This window comes from Alosa sapidissima, chromosome 12, assembly GCF_018492685.1.
Source record: "Alosa sapidissima isolate fAloSap1 chromosome 12, fAloSap1.pri, whole genome shotgun sequence".
NCBI classification, from domain to species: domain Eukaryota; kingdom Metazoa; phylum Chordata; class Actinopteri; order Clupeiformes; family Clupeidae; genus Alosa; species Alosa sapidissima.
In genome coordinates this window covers 19,932,127-19,947,821 of record NC_055968.1, presented here as the reverse complement: position 1 = coordinate 19,947,821, position 15,695 = coordinate 19,932,127, and the positions used below count along the sequence as shown (strand labels likewise).

At 41.9% G+C, this 15,695-nt stretch overlaps 1 protein-coding gene across 3 annotated transcripts; it reads right to left on the bottom strand.

The window, feature by feature from the left end:
- Positions 1–58: 58 nt before the first annotated feature.
- fbxl5 (F-box and leucine-rich repeat protein 5) lies at positions 59–15,691 on the bottom strand. 3 transcript variants are annotated; one of them, XM_042057985.1, is made up of 11 exons: positions 15,496–15,690; positions 12,700–12,915; positions 11,227–11,322; positions 10,693–10,888; positions 10,057–10,239; positions 8,767–8,892; positions 8,407–8,555; positions 7,344–7,426; positions 6,360–7,124; positions 2,450–2,598; positions 59–1,501 (listed from the first exon to the last, which is right to left on the bottom strand). In XM_042057985.1, the coding sequence occupies exons 1-11, from the start codon at positions 15,577–15,579 to the stop codon at positions 1,479–1,481; spliced, it is 2,070 nt and encodes a 689-aa protein (XP_041913919.1). In that variant the 5' UTR covers positions 15,580–15,690; the 3' UTR covers positions 59–1,478. The 3 variants fall into 3 exon arrangements, with proteins under 3 accessions (XP_041913919.1, XP_041913918.1, XP_041913917.1); XM_042057984.1 differs by having other exon boundaries at positions 59–1,180; positions 15,496–15,689; XM_042057983.1 differs by lacking the exon at positions 59–1,501 and having other exon boundaries at positions 2,230–2,598; positions 15,496–15,691.
- Positions 15,692–15,695: the final 4 nt, after the last annotated feature.

Sequence of the window (15,695 nt, the reverse complement as noted above, 5' to 3'; positions counted from 1 at the left end):
CTGAAGAGTGATACTTCACTCATGGAACTCTGACAAAGTCAACCAAGACATCACGTTGTTCAGCTTTTAAAATGGTTTATTGAAACAGGTTTTTCCCCATGCATAAGCTGAATGATAGGTATTCTAATTCTGAACCCATGAATGGTGCTTCACAAATGATTACATTTACTTGGCCTGAAACTAGAAATCAACTTTTGTTAAATCACACATTTCAATTTTGAATGTTGCCCAATTCAGTTGGAATCAACACACTGCTTTAGAGCCGGATGTACAATTCAATCATTGAAAATTTTCAAAAACAAGACAAATCATTTGATGATTTGATCATCCAAAACCAGATAATGGAGTGAGGAAAACAATTTGGTTGACTCCAGAAACTGAGCCTATGACATTATAACACACCAATGGGTGTGTTGGTAATTTGAAATGAGTTGATGGCAGAATTTAGACTAGTACCCTATTTATTAAGACAGCACAAATTCCTTGATATCCCATCTTAAAATGTAACCTACAGTATATTGAGCTGAAGGGGAATGGTTTGCGTGTATCTAATAGGGGGCTTAACAATCGCATCTCAGAAGGGGGCTGACTATCTGTGTGACAGATGACGGAAGGTTTAAAATGGTCACCTATTGCATATCTATGAACTCTATGAGAAAATACAACCTACGCTGTGAATTAGTAAGTGAACTTAGGACAAAAAAAAAGATGGAAAGGGTCCCTAAGGGAAAAAAACTGAACTCAGTGATGTTAAGTGATGAGTTTCTTTTAAGCAGGAAGGCCCCAAACTATAGGATGATATCACTATCTCACCCCCACTATAAACGAGAACAGAAGGAGCCGGTTATAACACCTTCACAGATCTTCCAAACAATCTGTACATACAGATATTCTCTCCCTCCATTTAGAAAGGAAATTTCTCGAGAGATACAAGTGGAAATGCCATTTCCGGAATTTTAGCAGATTGGAAAACCATTTTCTTCAAAGAAAGGGAACACAGCCGATTGGTGTTCCTTGGATTAAAGTGCACGTACAAGTAGGAGGGGTGCGAGAGTGATCTACGGGAGAGCACACACACAGGGGAGAGGAAGAGGGCGCGGACTCTACTCTCCAGAGCGACAGCATGCCCTGAAGCCACACTGCAGGTTCTGGCAGCCGCTGGCCGTGTCCGCGTGGGGACCTGCAGAGAGATGTGGCAACACACAGCCATTAGGGGGCGCCAGAGAGACATAAAAGGCCCCCTTCTCAACAGAAACAAATTGCGCACAGCTGACCTCTTAAGTTCTATGCATGTTCTACAACAATAACCACAACAACAACAACAAAAACATTCTGACACCATGTGGAGAGGACACAGAGTCCTCTTTTGAAGATACAACTTCATCTCGTGTGGAATGTGCATCTGCATGTAAGAGTTCTAGAAATGAAAACATTAGGTCACTCAAGTCACTACTTACCTTAAACATGACAGAAAGTGTCTAGGTCAGAAGCCACAGAGTAACTATAAGAATGTACAGGCATGTGCACAGAGTTCAATGTAAATAATTTCCATTAACTTACCTTTCACTTACAGGAACTCTATAAATGAGCATGCTGGCAATTAAGGGCAAAGTTAGACAATACCAGCTACTTCTAACAGTCATTTCAAAACAACACATGGATTGACTGATTCAATGACTCACAGTTACCAACCCACAAAGTAACACTTAAAATATACCATCCAAATATTCCCAAATGGGATAAGATACACAGCAAAATGTAATGTATTTATTTTAGTGACCATTTGGATCAGTATGATGCAATCACTTAGGTGCTGATCCTCAGAATGAGGATAATTTCCAAATCGGAGGTCACAAGAGGAACTCACTGTGATCAAGTAGGCTAAACAGTCTGTGCAGCTCTACTTCTAATAGTTTGGAACTATTTTTTCTGATTAACCTCAAATAGTAACACTAGGCAATTTTGATAAATGTTACTGTACATGACTGGAGTCACATAACTGGCATTGGCAGATTAAAATGAAGCCTATGTGACGAGTGCTTATGTACACACTTCTTATACAGCACCATTTTTAGATCATCTACAAAAGCTTTACAGCACAAATGTCTCTTGTATGCTTTATTTCAGAATGTGCTCTATACATCAATCCTCTTTGACCTCTAAGCCAAAATATGATGGATACAAGGAAGTTTAGGGGGGGGGGGGGGGGTAAAAAGTGCAGTAGAAGAGGGGTTTAGTAGATTAAGTGGCAAGGGCTGCATAAGAAAGGTGGGGGAGGATTGGGATTGGGGGGGGCACCAACAAGGAACAATGGGATTTTACAGTATTCAGTGCACTCATTCAGGTCAGACACAAATTCGGACCTGCATAACCACCCTGCAGAGCTGAACACGTGGTGTATAAGTAGATGTGTAAAAGTCTGTGTGTGTGATGTGAAGTGATGAGTTACCATTGATGTTGTCACAGTAGTAGAAGTGTTCGTCATTGAGTGCCGGACAGGCCGACACCAGCTCCTGCAGTCCCACCTCAGTGATGAAGAGGCAGCCCGACAGGTTCAGGTGCTCCAGGACCGGGAAGCCTCCACGCTGAGACAGAGCCCTGGAGGGGACAGTGTGCACACACACACACACACACACACACACACACACACACACGTCAGCTAGAGGTATAACGTTTTAAGCATGCCACAGGTTTAGAACTTGTTCAGAGCAGATCAAATACATATTTAAGCAGCAGAGCAAGCAGTCTGAGGAACATCCCTGCATTACCAATGTTTTCTTGCCTAGTTCACCTTTTTAAAAAAGAAAAGACCTTTCACCTCTCCATGCATTTCCAAACTGGTCTCCTAGTCAAGTAAGTACATAGCATATCTCTATTAAAGGAAAATTCCTGTTTTTAGCACTTTAAGGCCCTTTTCTGGTTTGTTTTGGATGAACTAAAGTGGTGGACACCGACATTTTGACGATTGGTCCTGTCTCGACTTTTCTGACTTGTTTTGAATCGCCTTTGACTTCTCAGGGTGGCTGGCAACGGGCATACTGTAGTAGGCTACTCAAACATGAGTGGTTAGTGGTGTTCGTTGATTATTAAAATCAAATATATCGGCGCAATGTATGATTTCCAGCCGTCTTATTTGCTATCGTGGAACTATTTTTTCAGACACCTCACAACCGCGTATAAACTTCCGCTCAATTGTGAGCCTGAAGCATAGACTGTGGCGCAGTGATATCAACGTGCAATGAGTCTTCCAACAGAAATCAATGGGATTTTACAAAATGCCAAGTAAAAGACGATAGAAACTGTATTTCGCTACGCTACTTGTTTTGGAACATCAACGAACACCACTAACCACTCGGTGAGTTGCACAGTTTTGAAAACGAACGTTAAGGGTTGTTTTAGGACAGGGGTGTCAAACTCATATTAGATAGTGAGCCAGATTTGTTGGAATGAGACCTTGTGAGGGCCGTTATTGTCATGGTCATTATACATTTTCTACATGGGTATGAGTGTTGTTTGATATACTCCTTTACCATATATCCACTTATAAGCAAACAAGTACAAATGATGTGCTACTGTCATGTATAATGCCATTTCTCTCTTGAAATAACCTACTTCCATGTCAGTTCTTTCAAACTTCCTTAGGATGGTTTGTAGTGCTAGGTTTAATCAATGTATCATAGAAATATTGCTTATTACACATTGTTGAAGACTATCTTTTTTTTTCTATTTTCCCCTTCCTACCCAAAACATCTGGGGGGCCGTATGAAACCTGCTGGCGGGCCCGATCTGGCCCCCTGGCCTTATGTTTGACACCCCTGTTTTAGGACATGTTTGAGTAGCCTACTACAGTATGCCCATTGCCAGCCACCCTGAGAAGTCAAAGGCGATTCAAAACGAGTCAGAAAAGTCGAGACAGGACCAATCGTCAAAATTTCGGTGTCCACCACTCTAGTTCATCCAAAACAAACCAGAAAAGGGCCTTAAAGTGCTAAAAACCGGAATTTCCTTTAACACGCAAACTATTGCAAGCCTCTATAATAACAAGGTGAAATGAACAAGGCTGGCAATGAATAACAAATTAATCTGAAGTTCACAAGTCATCTTACATTCATTATGCAGATGACACACTCATAAAAAAACATAAAAGCACCAAAGAAACACCATACTTCAGTCAGTGATGATCATCTGTTGGGCAACAAAGCTCAGAATATGAAAGAATGACAATGTTAAATGCAGTAAGAGTGGATTTTTGATTGGCATTTTCAGCCAATTTCCCCCTTCCATACACCCACCAGTAAATTGTTGTTTCCATTTCGCAAGTTTGTTCAAGGTTGTGTCATCAGAAAGATTCAGAGACATTTTAGGCAAATTAGGCCATTTCACAATTTACAAATTTCCAGCTTTGTTGAACTGAGGCCATTGGTAAAGAGTATTCCTGGCCCCAGCAGTGGCACGACTGCCTGGGGCACCTGCACCGTACGCCGGCGACCCGGGTTCGATTCCCACCCCGTGGTCCTTTCCGGATCCCACCCTGACTCTCTCTCCCACCCACTTCCTATCAATCTCCACGATCTTATATAATTAAAGGCATAAAAAGCCCCCCAAAAAAAAAAGAAAAAAAAAAAAAAAAAAAAAGAAAAAAAAAGAGTATTCCTGTTCCTGTCCTACCCGTAGACTGTGCTGTAGAAGAATGATACTCTAGAACTATTTTCACATCTTTAAACCTAAACCTCACCAAATTTGACAAAGAGGTGTTAGGTGTTGAAAAAGAACTGTATTTTTAACTGATCTGTACAGCGGACAGCAGAAGTTGAAGAGTTGAAGTAGTTGGGGGCGGCTGTGGCCTACTGGTTAGCACTTCGGACTTGTAATCGGAGGGTTGCCGGTTCGAACCCCGACCAGTAAGCCGAACCCCGACCTTGAGCAAGGCACCTAACCCCTCACTGCTCCCCGAGCACCGCTGTTGTTGCAGGCAGCTCACTGCGCCGGGATTAGTGTGTGTTTCACCTCACTGTGTGCTGAGTGAGTTTCACTAATCCACGGATTGGGATAAATGCAGAGACCAAATTTCCCTCATGGGATCAAAAGAGTATATATACTTATACTTAGTGAGGCATTGTGTAAGAGGCACATAATATGCTCTCAAAGGAAACATGGTTCACAGGGATCATATGAAAAACCTGGAAGTAAAAAGGCATTGCCCGGCAAAGATCCCTGATAGAATTAAGTGTCCTTGACATGATCGTCTACAGTAAAAGAGATTCCAATTCCTACTTGACAATTCATCAAACCATAACTGGTCCCAAGGGAGGCTACAGCACTAGACATCAGTTGATATTTAGAATATTTCTTAAAAGAAACAATTTAAAAGCATGTGATTGCTTGGTAGAACATTACCACGCCACTTTTGTAGGCAACTACAGTGGCTTGCAAAAGTATTCATCCCCCTTGGATATTTCCCCTCTTAATGCTTTAATAAATGGAATCTTTGTCAATTGAATTTTCCCTTTTTAACACCAATTTAAAAAAATCCCCTCTTTAGCGTCAACGTGAAAGCAAATTTCAGTTTGTGGTGACAGCCTGCTCTAGGCAGATTTGCACATTTGCCATGTTCCTTACGTTCTTATGGATTTCACTGAAATCCAGAGGATGTTCAGTGACTTGAACATTTTTTGCATCCATCTCCTCACTTATGCTTTTCAATAACCTTTTTTCTGAGTTGTTTGGAGTGTTCTTTTGTCTTCATGGTGAAATTATAGCCAGGAATACTGATTGACCAGTGACTGGACCTTCCAGATGCAGGTGTCATTATATTGCTATACTATACTATACACATTCACTGCACTCAGGCGATCCTCATTTCACTAATTGTGAGACTATTAGCACCAATTGACAGAACCGCTGTTGATTTAGGTTAGTCATTTTAAGGGGGATGAATATTTATGCAATCACTTATTTTGCATTATATATTTTTAAACTTGCTTTCACCTTGACATTAAAGAGGGGATTTTTGTAAATTATTGTGAAAAAGGCCAAACTAAATGGACAAAGATTCCATTTATTAAAGAATACTTTTGCAAGCCACTGTATTTCCAGTTCATTTTGATGACTTTTTCAGAAGGACAGATGCACACACTGACTTGCAAATAACCTGTCAATACAGTACTATGTATGTTCAATATCGCCACATAGCCTGTATCGTCAAATGTGAACCTTTATTCATGCCATCTGGGCTGTTTTTTTACTGGATTTTTGTTGGATGTCTTTTAGGTATTGAGCCCGCAAGCTTAAGACCCAAACTCTATACTGCTGCTTTAAAAAAAAAACTGAACCATAACTCGAGTGTAAAAGGACATTACCTCAAGCCCAGGTCTGTGATCTGATAGCACCCGGACAGACTGAGGAACCTGAGAGAGCGGAAGGTGTCTGATTTGTCAGTCTGTTTGCCAAGCCCAGGGCAAGTCTGGCCCTCTGCAGGGCACTTAGTCCGAAACCCAGCGCTGCCCCCTGTGGCTGGAGGACTGCACTGGGCCCCATTTGAAGTCCTTAGGGTGGTGTCTCCGCCACAGCAGGTAGAGTGGCCACACTGTGCATCTGTGTAGGATGCATGCTGCAGTGGCTGCTGCTGCCAGTAGGGGGAGCCGCTGCTGCTGCTTTTACCAGTTCTGAAGCCTCGCTTACGGCTCCTCCTGCAGCAACACTGCTCCCCGACGACCTGCATCTCCAGGGGCCTGCCGGGGCCCTCCAATGCCGGGCCCCCACTACCGCCCCCACGTCGGCTCCACTCAGCCGCATCCTCGATGTCGACCAGCTCGGACGGGTCCAGCACCCAAACGTGCGCCGGTCCGAAGCCGTTGCCTCGGCCGCCAGGTCTCCTCTTGAAGATGAGCTCCTGCCTGCCCCTGCCGTTGGAGCAGTCGGGAGGGACCTCGTGCTGGAGCTTGATGGGAGATGGGAGACCGGCCAGCAGCTTGGCCTTGCGCTCTGGGCTCCTGATGGGGAGGGAGCAGGAGGTCAGGTCACCCAGGCCCATGGAAAGCCTCTTCAGAGTGTGGTCTGTGATCTTCTCACAGCCAGACAGGTCCAGGTGTTTCAGAGAGCTACATGCACCCAGAGATGCCCAACTGGAGACAGCAGAAATACAGAGCAAAAAAAAAAACATATCAGAAATAATCATTTGACATTATGTCAGATACGTGGACATCTAAATGGTGTAGCTCGTCAAATAAAGCTTTTTAGGGAGGAACTGCTGACACCATTCACGGCACATTCAATAACATCCATCCAACATGTTTCCTTGCAGTGAGCAAGATATTAACGAGAAGAGAAAGAAGAAGAACTACCTGTCGAATGCAGAGTCGGTGACATCAGTCTGGGTTAGGTCCAGGTATGTGAGTTGGGGGCAAAGGGTGAGGATCTGGCGTACCTGTGACAATTGAGAAAGTATTAATTCAACATACAAAAATCCTAATGGAACTGTAGCTAGCTAGCTAGCTAGCTAGCTAGATAGATAGATAGATAGATAGATAGATATACTTTATTGATCCCCATGGGGAAATTCAAGATGGGCGTAACGGAACTGAAGCCAAGGCTTTGAACCAGTTCATGGAACAAAAACGAAAATCAGAAGCTATTGATAGATATTGATATTTAATTTTGATACTGATGTTCTGGAACAGAAACATGTATTTGAAATAATGGTAACTAGTAAATAATGTTATTTCTTTCAATCTTCTATTATTACAACGATTAAAATATTTTCTGCTTGATAACTGGAGTCTGGATAGTGGACTTACTGGCTGCAGCCAGTGAACGGTAAAATGTCTCTATAAAGTTAACCTTAAACTGAAATGTGTCTCCCGTCCCCATTTGCAACCAGAGGAGGTAAATATTGTGCTTAATTGGAATTTAATTTAGTTTGATTCGATCATGTAAACTAGAACTAATGTTGAAAATCGCTAGCTAACTTCATACTACTGTGACCTGTATAGCTATTAGCAAGAATTAAAATGACATAGTTTCTCATTTAAACGTTTGTGCTTAGATGGGAAGGTATCAAGAAAATCCAGTGTTGCAGAATTTATTGTTTGATCCTGAAACCAACAAGTGTGTGTGTAAAATAGATAGATGGCATAAAAATGTCTAGCCTAAATATTATCATGTTACATAGCCATACATGGAATGTTCTTAACCGTTTTTTTCATTTGGTTCTAACCGGTTGTCATTTTAAGGTGGAACGCAAAACGGGAAATGTTAAAATACTGATTCTGCTCGGAACGCATCTAATGAAATGCAGATGCGGAACGCATCTAATTCTTGTATTTATAATTCTTGTATAATTCTTGTATTTTTGGTTTGAAGCCCTGACTGAAACAGTGCTCCGAGGGAATAACATGGTCCACATACCATTTTACTGGAGACAGCAAAGCTGTATGCCAGGACGATGGACTTGACGGAAGACCCCACGATGGGCAGAAGGTTCTGGATCATCCCATTCAACAGCTTCTTCTCTCGCTGGACTGCATTAATGGCTGGACTTTCCTCTGAGGCCTCTTCTACATGGATAACACAGAGTAAAATCAATATCTCCACTGAGAGATGGTGGCCAATTCTTCCTTTAGTAGGAATTCAACTGAAAGCCATCCCAGCCATGACTTAATAAACCAGGCACTAGTTATATAACCAGGGTACTTTGATATTGCCAAAATAACAGACTAGTGAAAAACACAGTAACGCTTGACTGTAACGCAGAGGCCGAGGACTCACCAGACTCATCCACGTCTGCATCTTCATCCCACTCCTGATAGGCTCGACCCTCGTCTTTGAGGTTCTTCACCCACTCCTCCTCTGGATCCTGATCCAGCTCACCGGGGGGGCCGTGGTAGTAGTCGCCTAGGAGACATGACGTTAGATACGCACAAATGAGTGTGGGTGTGTGAGTGCAGTGATAACTTAGCCGTCTGGATAAAAATAGCTAGGGGGTCTGCTGCACAGACAAGTACGGTGGATCCAATACGGGCCCATGCAAAGCCCAGCTCCGAGGGGTGGAAGCTCTAATTCATTATGTGAGCACAATGAAACACAGACTAACAATTCTAAATAAGGCTTGGAATTTGGGCTTATTTACTTCAAAGTAAAAATAGTTCAAGAGAAAAAAAAGTAATTAGGACAAAAAAACATAGCAAGCCCTTAGACACACCGAGTGTGCATGGCATCTACTTTACCTGCTGATTTTGATTTTGCCCCATACTAACAGGTCGCATTTACATTTATTAATTTAGACAACACTTTTATCCAAAGTGACATTCAAGCTTTTTGTTTGGCATGGAGGACCAGCAGTTCAGTCTTTGAGAGGTTTAGTGAGGTGATGACCCTTCATCTTTGCGGATATGTCAGAGACGATCCGAGATCCACACAAAGACCGTTGAGTCGTCAGTTCTGTTCAATTGTTTGTATTTACTTGTCTAGTTAAACTTGTTCACTGTGTATATGGCTAATGCCTGTTAACATAAACGTGACTCCACTGAGATAAAGAGCTACCATAAGCTTCAAGAGCTCTCCAGAAAGTCAGCAATGCTACTGGGTTGGTCTGTATATGACACCATGCTGTGCACTGTTCATGCCAAGCGTCATCATTGCCCATGGACATTTCAGTTTGTTAAATTTAACCAATGGACTAATTTAACTCATAGATATTTTTCTAATTGTTTGTTCTGTCTTAACTTCTATGTGTAAAGCCCTTTGTGCGTGTGAAAGGCACATTTAAAAATTGTAACACTTACTCTGCCAGGGATAGAACTTTGACTCATATATAGGGCTGGCAGTCCAGTGCCAGAGCAAAAATGTCAGCTGTGTGAACAAACACACACAATCGAGCTACAGTAGCTCAATGCAGCCATCGTGTACACACCCACACACAACACAATTCAGTGTGTCCAAAGGCTAACACTGTACATTCAGTAATCAGTTTGGATTCACCTATTTCAGTCAAATGTAAGCATCCAGTTTATATATTATATTTATGCAAAACTAAAAAAAGCAGGCAACTCTCCTTACCTCTTGCCCAGCGGACTGGGTATAAGTGCCTCCAGAGAGAGCCAGTCTTGGCAACATTTGACCAGTTGGTGCAAACCTGCCCGCAGCGGCACAGGTCTTCTGGGCCAAGATATCTAAACAGCTTTAGCAGAACCTCCACGGGAAGCTGGGAGATGTGGGCCGATCCGGACCCCTTCTCCAACTCTGCCCAGCCAGGTGGACGAGAGAAAAGACACATAGTCAGAAAAAAGCTGTGTGGCTAAGTACAGCTGTGAAAACAAACTCACTCTTCATGGGGCAAGAGGGACATTTCATAGGCCATTTCAACACCAGTTCAAAGTTTCCTGACGGTCAGTGATGATGCTAGAACACTTCAGGGAAATATTCCTATTTGCATCACACATCTAAAGAGGAAATCTTTTGAAGAAACATTTTGAGGTTTTAGCTATCACCTGATTTTCTTAGCCGACATGATGCCATAACCATGCTATCCCATATCAAAATGGTTATGGACAGTATATTCTATATATTAATTTATATAATGAATAACATTGTTCTGTTTTACACACTCTACCTTCATCTGTGTACTTATTTTTAACTATCTTTATTGTTATCCTTTGTCGGTTGTCTTTCCACTTCACAGACAGCCCAACTCACCGTCATCTGTCTTCTCATGGTCCAAGTACTTGAAGGCCTTGTGCAGCTCCTCGGCCTGGTTGAGCAGGCTGAAGCCTTTGAGCACCTCGGCTGCACAGTCCCAGCGCTGCTGGCGACAGTGCTGGGCAATCACCTGCTTCTTGATGTCCTTCAGCTCCTCGTAGGTGAAGTACTCCATCAGCATGGGCTGGAACACCTACAGCAGCAACGGCAGCGACCACGTCAGCACAGCCATAACTGGCATTGCTTGATAATATATATATGGACACCACACGAGACTGTCAACGCTGTGAGTGTGAGTGTGGTCTCAAATTTTACTCTCACATGAAAAAAGTAATGCCTCACACAGAAATTTGGAGTGTTTTAAACCAATATGCGAGTATAAGTGAGGTAAAAGGGGAACTCCATGATCTTCAGTTCCATTTCTCATTCACATCCACACAATTATAAATGCCCATTTTCACAAAAGGCATCCAATTTATTCTAATTTAGGCTGAATGTCACCAGGTTCCAGTGACAAACATATTGTCATACCTCCTCCTCCTCCTTCATGTGGGGAAGGAAGTCCTGAGTGAAAGCCTCCAGTTTCTCCTTCAGCTGTCGGGCATAGTTCAGCTGCTCGTACTCGCTCTGCAGGGACAAACGCACCATCAATCAAACACATGATAAATCGTGTCGCCACATTTCGGTGATTCAGCGAGTGTGCCCATTATGCAACTATGAAAGGCACTTTCTAGACAAGTGCCTTTGTCACCAAAAAAATCCAAGCCCTATGTCCAAACTTCTTCCATATGTTCATAGGAAACAAACTGGAAGCTGCATGTGTCTGTTGTGTACAATATGCTAAACGTACTGCAGAGGTAGAGTCCTGTGAACACTGCAGTCAGTTAAAAAACAAACTAGAGAGCTCCAAATTAGGCGGGCAGTTTACACACCACCACACTGAATTCTATTTGAACTCTGCCATGCAGGCCTTAGCAACTCCTCTCTACAAATCTAATTTGGAGCCCAAACTGCCTCAAAAACAAACATGTGAGTTTCTGACTGGCTTCCTGCGTACATTCAAGTTGCAAGCAGAAGATTTAAACAAAAATAAACTGAAAACAATTTAATAAAGCTGCTTATTCATGTTGAAGTTATATCTGCCTTCCTGTTTCAACACAGAGACTCACAGGATGTGCTGAGTTTGGCTTGGCCAACCACAAGCTGGGAAATTACCCCGGGGAGGGGGAGGTGGAAGGGGGGGGGGGATACGGGGTGGCAGGGCAATTCACACAATTGCACTGTTCAGATGCTTTTAGGTAACTCAACACAACAATTGTCACAAGACAAAACATTGAGATTGAAGACAGCTACACACAGTCCATCCCAACATCTGACCAATGTGATAAAATTACAAAGGATTACATGTATAGCCTACTAATTTACCCTTAGAACACAAATGTAACTTTTATTACACTCCCGGATCATAAAACCTCACAGAACCCTCAATGATCTTGCAAAAAAAGGTGCCAACAAAATGGATTACACTGGATTGAAACAGACTGACTGCAGCTTGATTTCCCTTAGTCATGGTGACAGTCACTAGAAATAGAAGTGTAGAAATAGAGGTGTAGTGAAATATGAAAAGCCAACTACCACCAATGCTTGGCCCTTCCTAGATGATTATGGTGAACTACAATAAAAAGAAAACTCATAAACAAATGTTAACAAATTCTTATTTCATATATAAGACAACGTTTCATTATAGACACATGGTTGTCCTTTTTATGCTAGCCTACCCGCTAAAAGTATGGGAAGAAAACATAACCACTCACTGACACCCTGTCTTTTTTAGACAGTTGCATAACAGAAAGACCGGCACTACCAGCAAACTATGCCGCTCTCAAACCCAGCCAACAAACATCATGTAAGAAATGTGACTGCCAAAAACTCAGTAAGGTGCTCTGATAAGATTTGGCCTGAAAGCATAATACCAACAGCATGCTTCAAATGGCACAGACTCACCTTGACACTCTTGAGTCCTTTCTCAAAGAGTGACAACATCTCTGAAAGCTTGTTGTCTGAGTGCACATTGTAGACTGTGTGGCTGCGTTGTTGCAGCAGTCCAATGATGCACTCATTCTCGATCTGTTCGTGCATCTTGAACTCTTTGAAGGTAGCACAAAGTGACTGCAGAAACGATCTGAAATCATTGTTGTTGGAGAAGTTGGTTTTCGAGAGCTGCAACAGAAGAAATGTTAGATTCTTACTTTAGGTGTCAACACCAAGCCACCCTAACTTTTATTTTTAGTGTAATACATTTAACGCACTTGAATAGGTTTAACGTTAGTGGGGAACTACGGAAGCGTATTGCTGCCACACTAAAATAAATAAAAAGGCTCAGTATTATGTAATTACATGAAAAGTTTCTTGTTATAACAATATCTTTTTCACGTTTTAACAAGATATGTATCACGTTATTACATAGAATTATCACGTTATTTCATGATACTGATATTTCCATGTTATAACGTGAAAATATCATGTTATTTCAAGATATATATCTTGTAAAAACGTAAAAATATCATATCGCGTTATTACATGAAATTATCACGTTATTCAAGATAATGAAACTAAACGAAACGAGAGGCAAGAATAGGATATGCTCGTTTACACAACTCAATCAAATTCTAATTTAAGCTTGGTTTAAGACATTCTCGTTATTGAACACGGTGGATGATATTGTTATAGGCCTATAGCCTATGCGAACACCCAAACATTGTCCAGAATATTCTGCACCTGTGTGCAGCGGAGTGGCAATCGGGAGAGTCGGGAGGATTCCCGATGGGACCGGGCTGATTACAGTGTGATCTCAAAAAGCGCATGCTATTGCTGTTTGAATATTTAATTTGCTGTGCTCTCCAGCAGCCTGCACTGTGCGACTGCAGTGCTTCACTTCTCACTCCCCGCGTCTCTTCCCCACAGCCTTAGAAATGACTGCAATGACCTGCAGGCTACCGAGCTAGAGCGCTCTATACATTCACCCACATTGCGTGAAGATTCGCATATTTATCAAAGCTCTTTCTCCCTCTTGCGTCAAGTTAGCGAAAGTTTTATTTATTGTGTTGATAAGAAGATAAAGCAGAACTATCAGGCTGTGTGAGCAGGCTATCCTGCACAGAACCTCTCTATCGGCCTCCTTTTCAGCGGCTCTCTGCCGATACACACACATCCCTCTTCATCCCTCTTCGCTCAGTCAGAATTGACCACACACACGTAGCCTACACACACACACATGCACAAAAACAAACACTCATCAAGCAGCACTGTGTAGGCCTAATAGCAGTCAGGGTGCAAGTTCAGACATGACTAGTTATCATTTATGCCAGCCATGAGCTCTCGTGGCCTCTTTTCATTTAGTTTCGTTATTTTGAAATAATGTGATATTTTCATGTAAAAACGTGATAAATATCTTGTAAAAACGTGAAAAAATCATATCTTGAAATAACATGATAATTTCATGTAATAACGTGATACATATCTTGTTAAAACGTGAAAAAGATATTGTTATAACAAGAAACTTTTCACGTAATTACATAATACTGAGCCTTTTTATTTATTTTAGTGTGGCAGCAATACGCTTCCGTAGGGAACAACTCAGTCTGTTGCCCTCCACGTCAATTAATTGGCCAATTTGGCCACACAAAAAGTATACTGTTGGTAAAACGTCATGCACCAAATTCACGATCAAGGGACCTTTTCAGATGAGACAGTTAACCCAAACAGCTGACTTTAGCCACTAACGTCAACGGCAAGTCAAAATGGTATGAATACCATAAGAAGCCACCTGACAGACTGGGCAAAATTAAGCTTGCAACAACAACAAATTATACATTGCCTTGACGTTAAGGTAGTCAAATAACTGTGACACATGCACAAACAGTTATGCCTTACGATCTTTCATTCAGAATAAGATCCAATGAAAGACTAACTGTGAATTGCATTCAACCATTTTAATGTCTTTCACTTGCTTCAAGTTAGTACTTAAACATCATCCGATCTCGATAACGTTGATGTATAAACGGTGGACGTGGCTAACGTGTCCGTCTGCAAGTTGCTGCTTACAGAATACCCACCAGACGTACACAAAGGCAGACAATCACGAGAGCACTTTAAAACCAAGACGGTAGACTAACCACTTTTGCAAAGCAAAACTGTAAATTAACAACTTGCCTAACAAGCTATTTGCGCAACCATTTGAATGGTGACTGCAGTGTTTAAGGCTGGCAAACAGACTATCGTTTTCAGACTGACATTTCACGTTACGTCGCTGAATTAGGTAACTGTGATAGCCTCATCACGTTAGCTGGCTAAACTGTACACAAGTCAACACTTCGAATTTAAGATAGTAACGTTACCACTAATAAGAACCCATCAATTCAATCTTCACTATATTCGTAACGATTTGTTTGGTTTATCTTCACTTTCTTGACTAGCCATTTGGCTGTTGGTTAGCTTGGTTATCAGCTAACGTAACGTTACGCATGTTTACATCGAGGTTCAATTACAATAGTAACACTACAGACTAAGCCATAACTTGTTAGGCAATATATACAAATTGCCAGAAAACCTTAACTGATAACTTAGTTATTTGACCAACGGCGTCCCACCTTAACATTACACCAATCATCGACATGCTAGTTGAAGTTAGCTAACATGAGCGAGTTGCCAGATGGCGTATAGGTAACGTTATACAACATTTTATATATTTGTTTTCCTAAGCCTTACGCATATTTTGGTTCTAAGCAATGCAATCCATACCTTTTCACAATACAGACCCACCAACTGTTTCATACGCCAGTGTGGGCCTGTGAAAACGTCCACCTCGTCGGGAAAAGGAGCCATCTTCACTCCATACCACAACAAACTAAAAACTCCACTATGGTATGGTAGCTTCTATGGTCCCGACGGCGAAGACTTCAGCGATGGAAAACTTGCTAGCCTAGAAGCTAGCCGCCTAT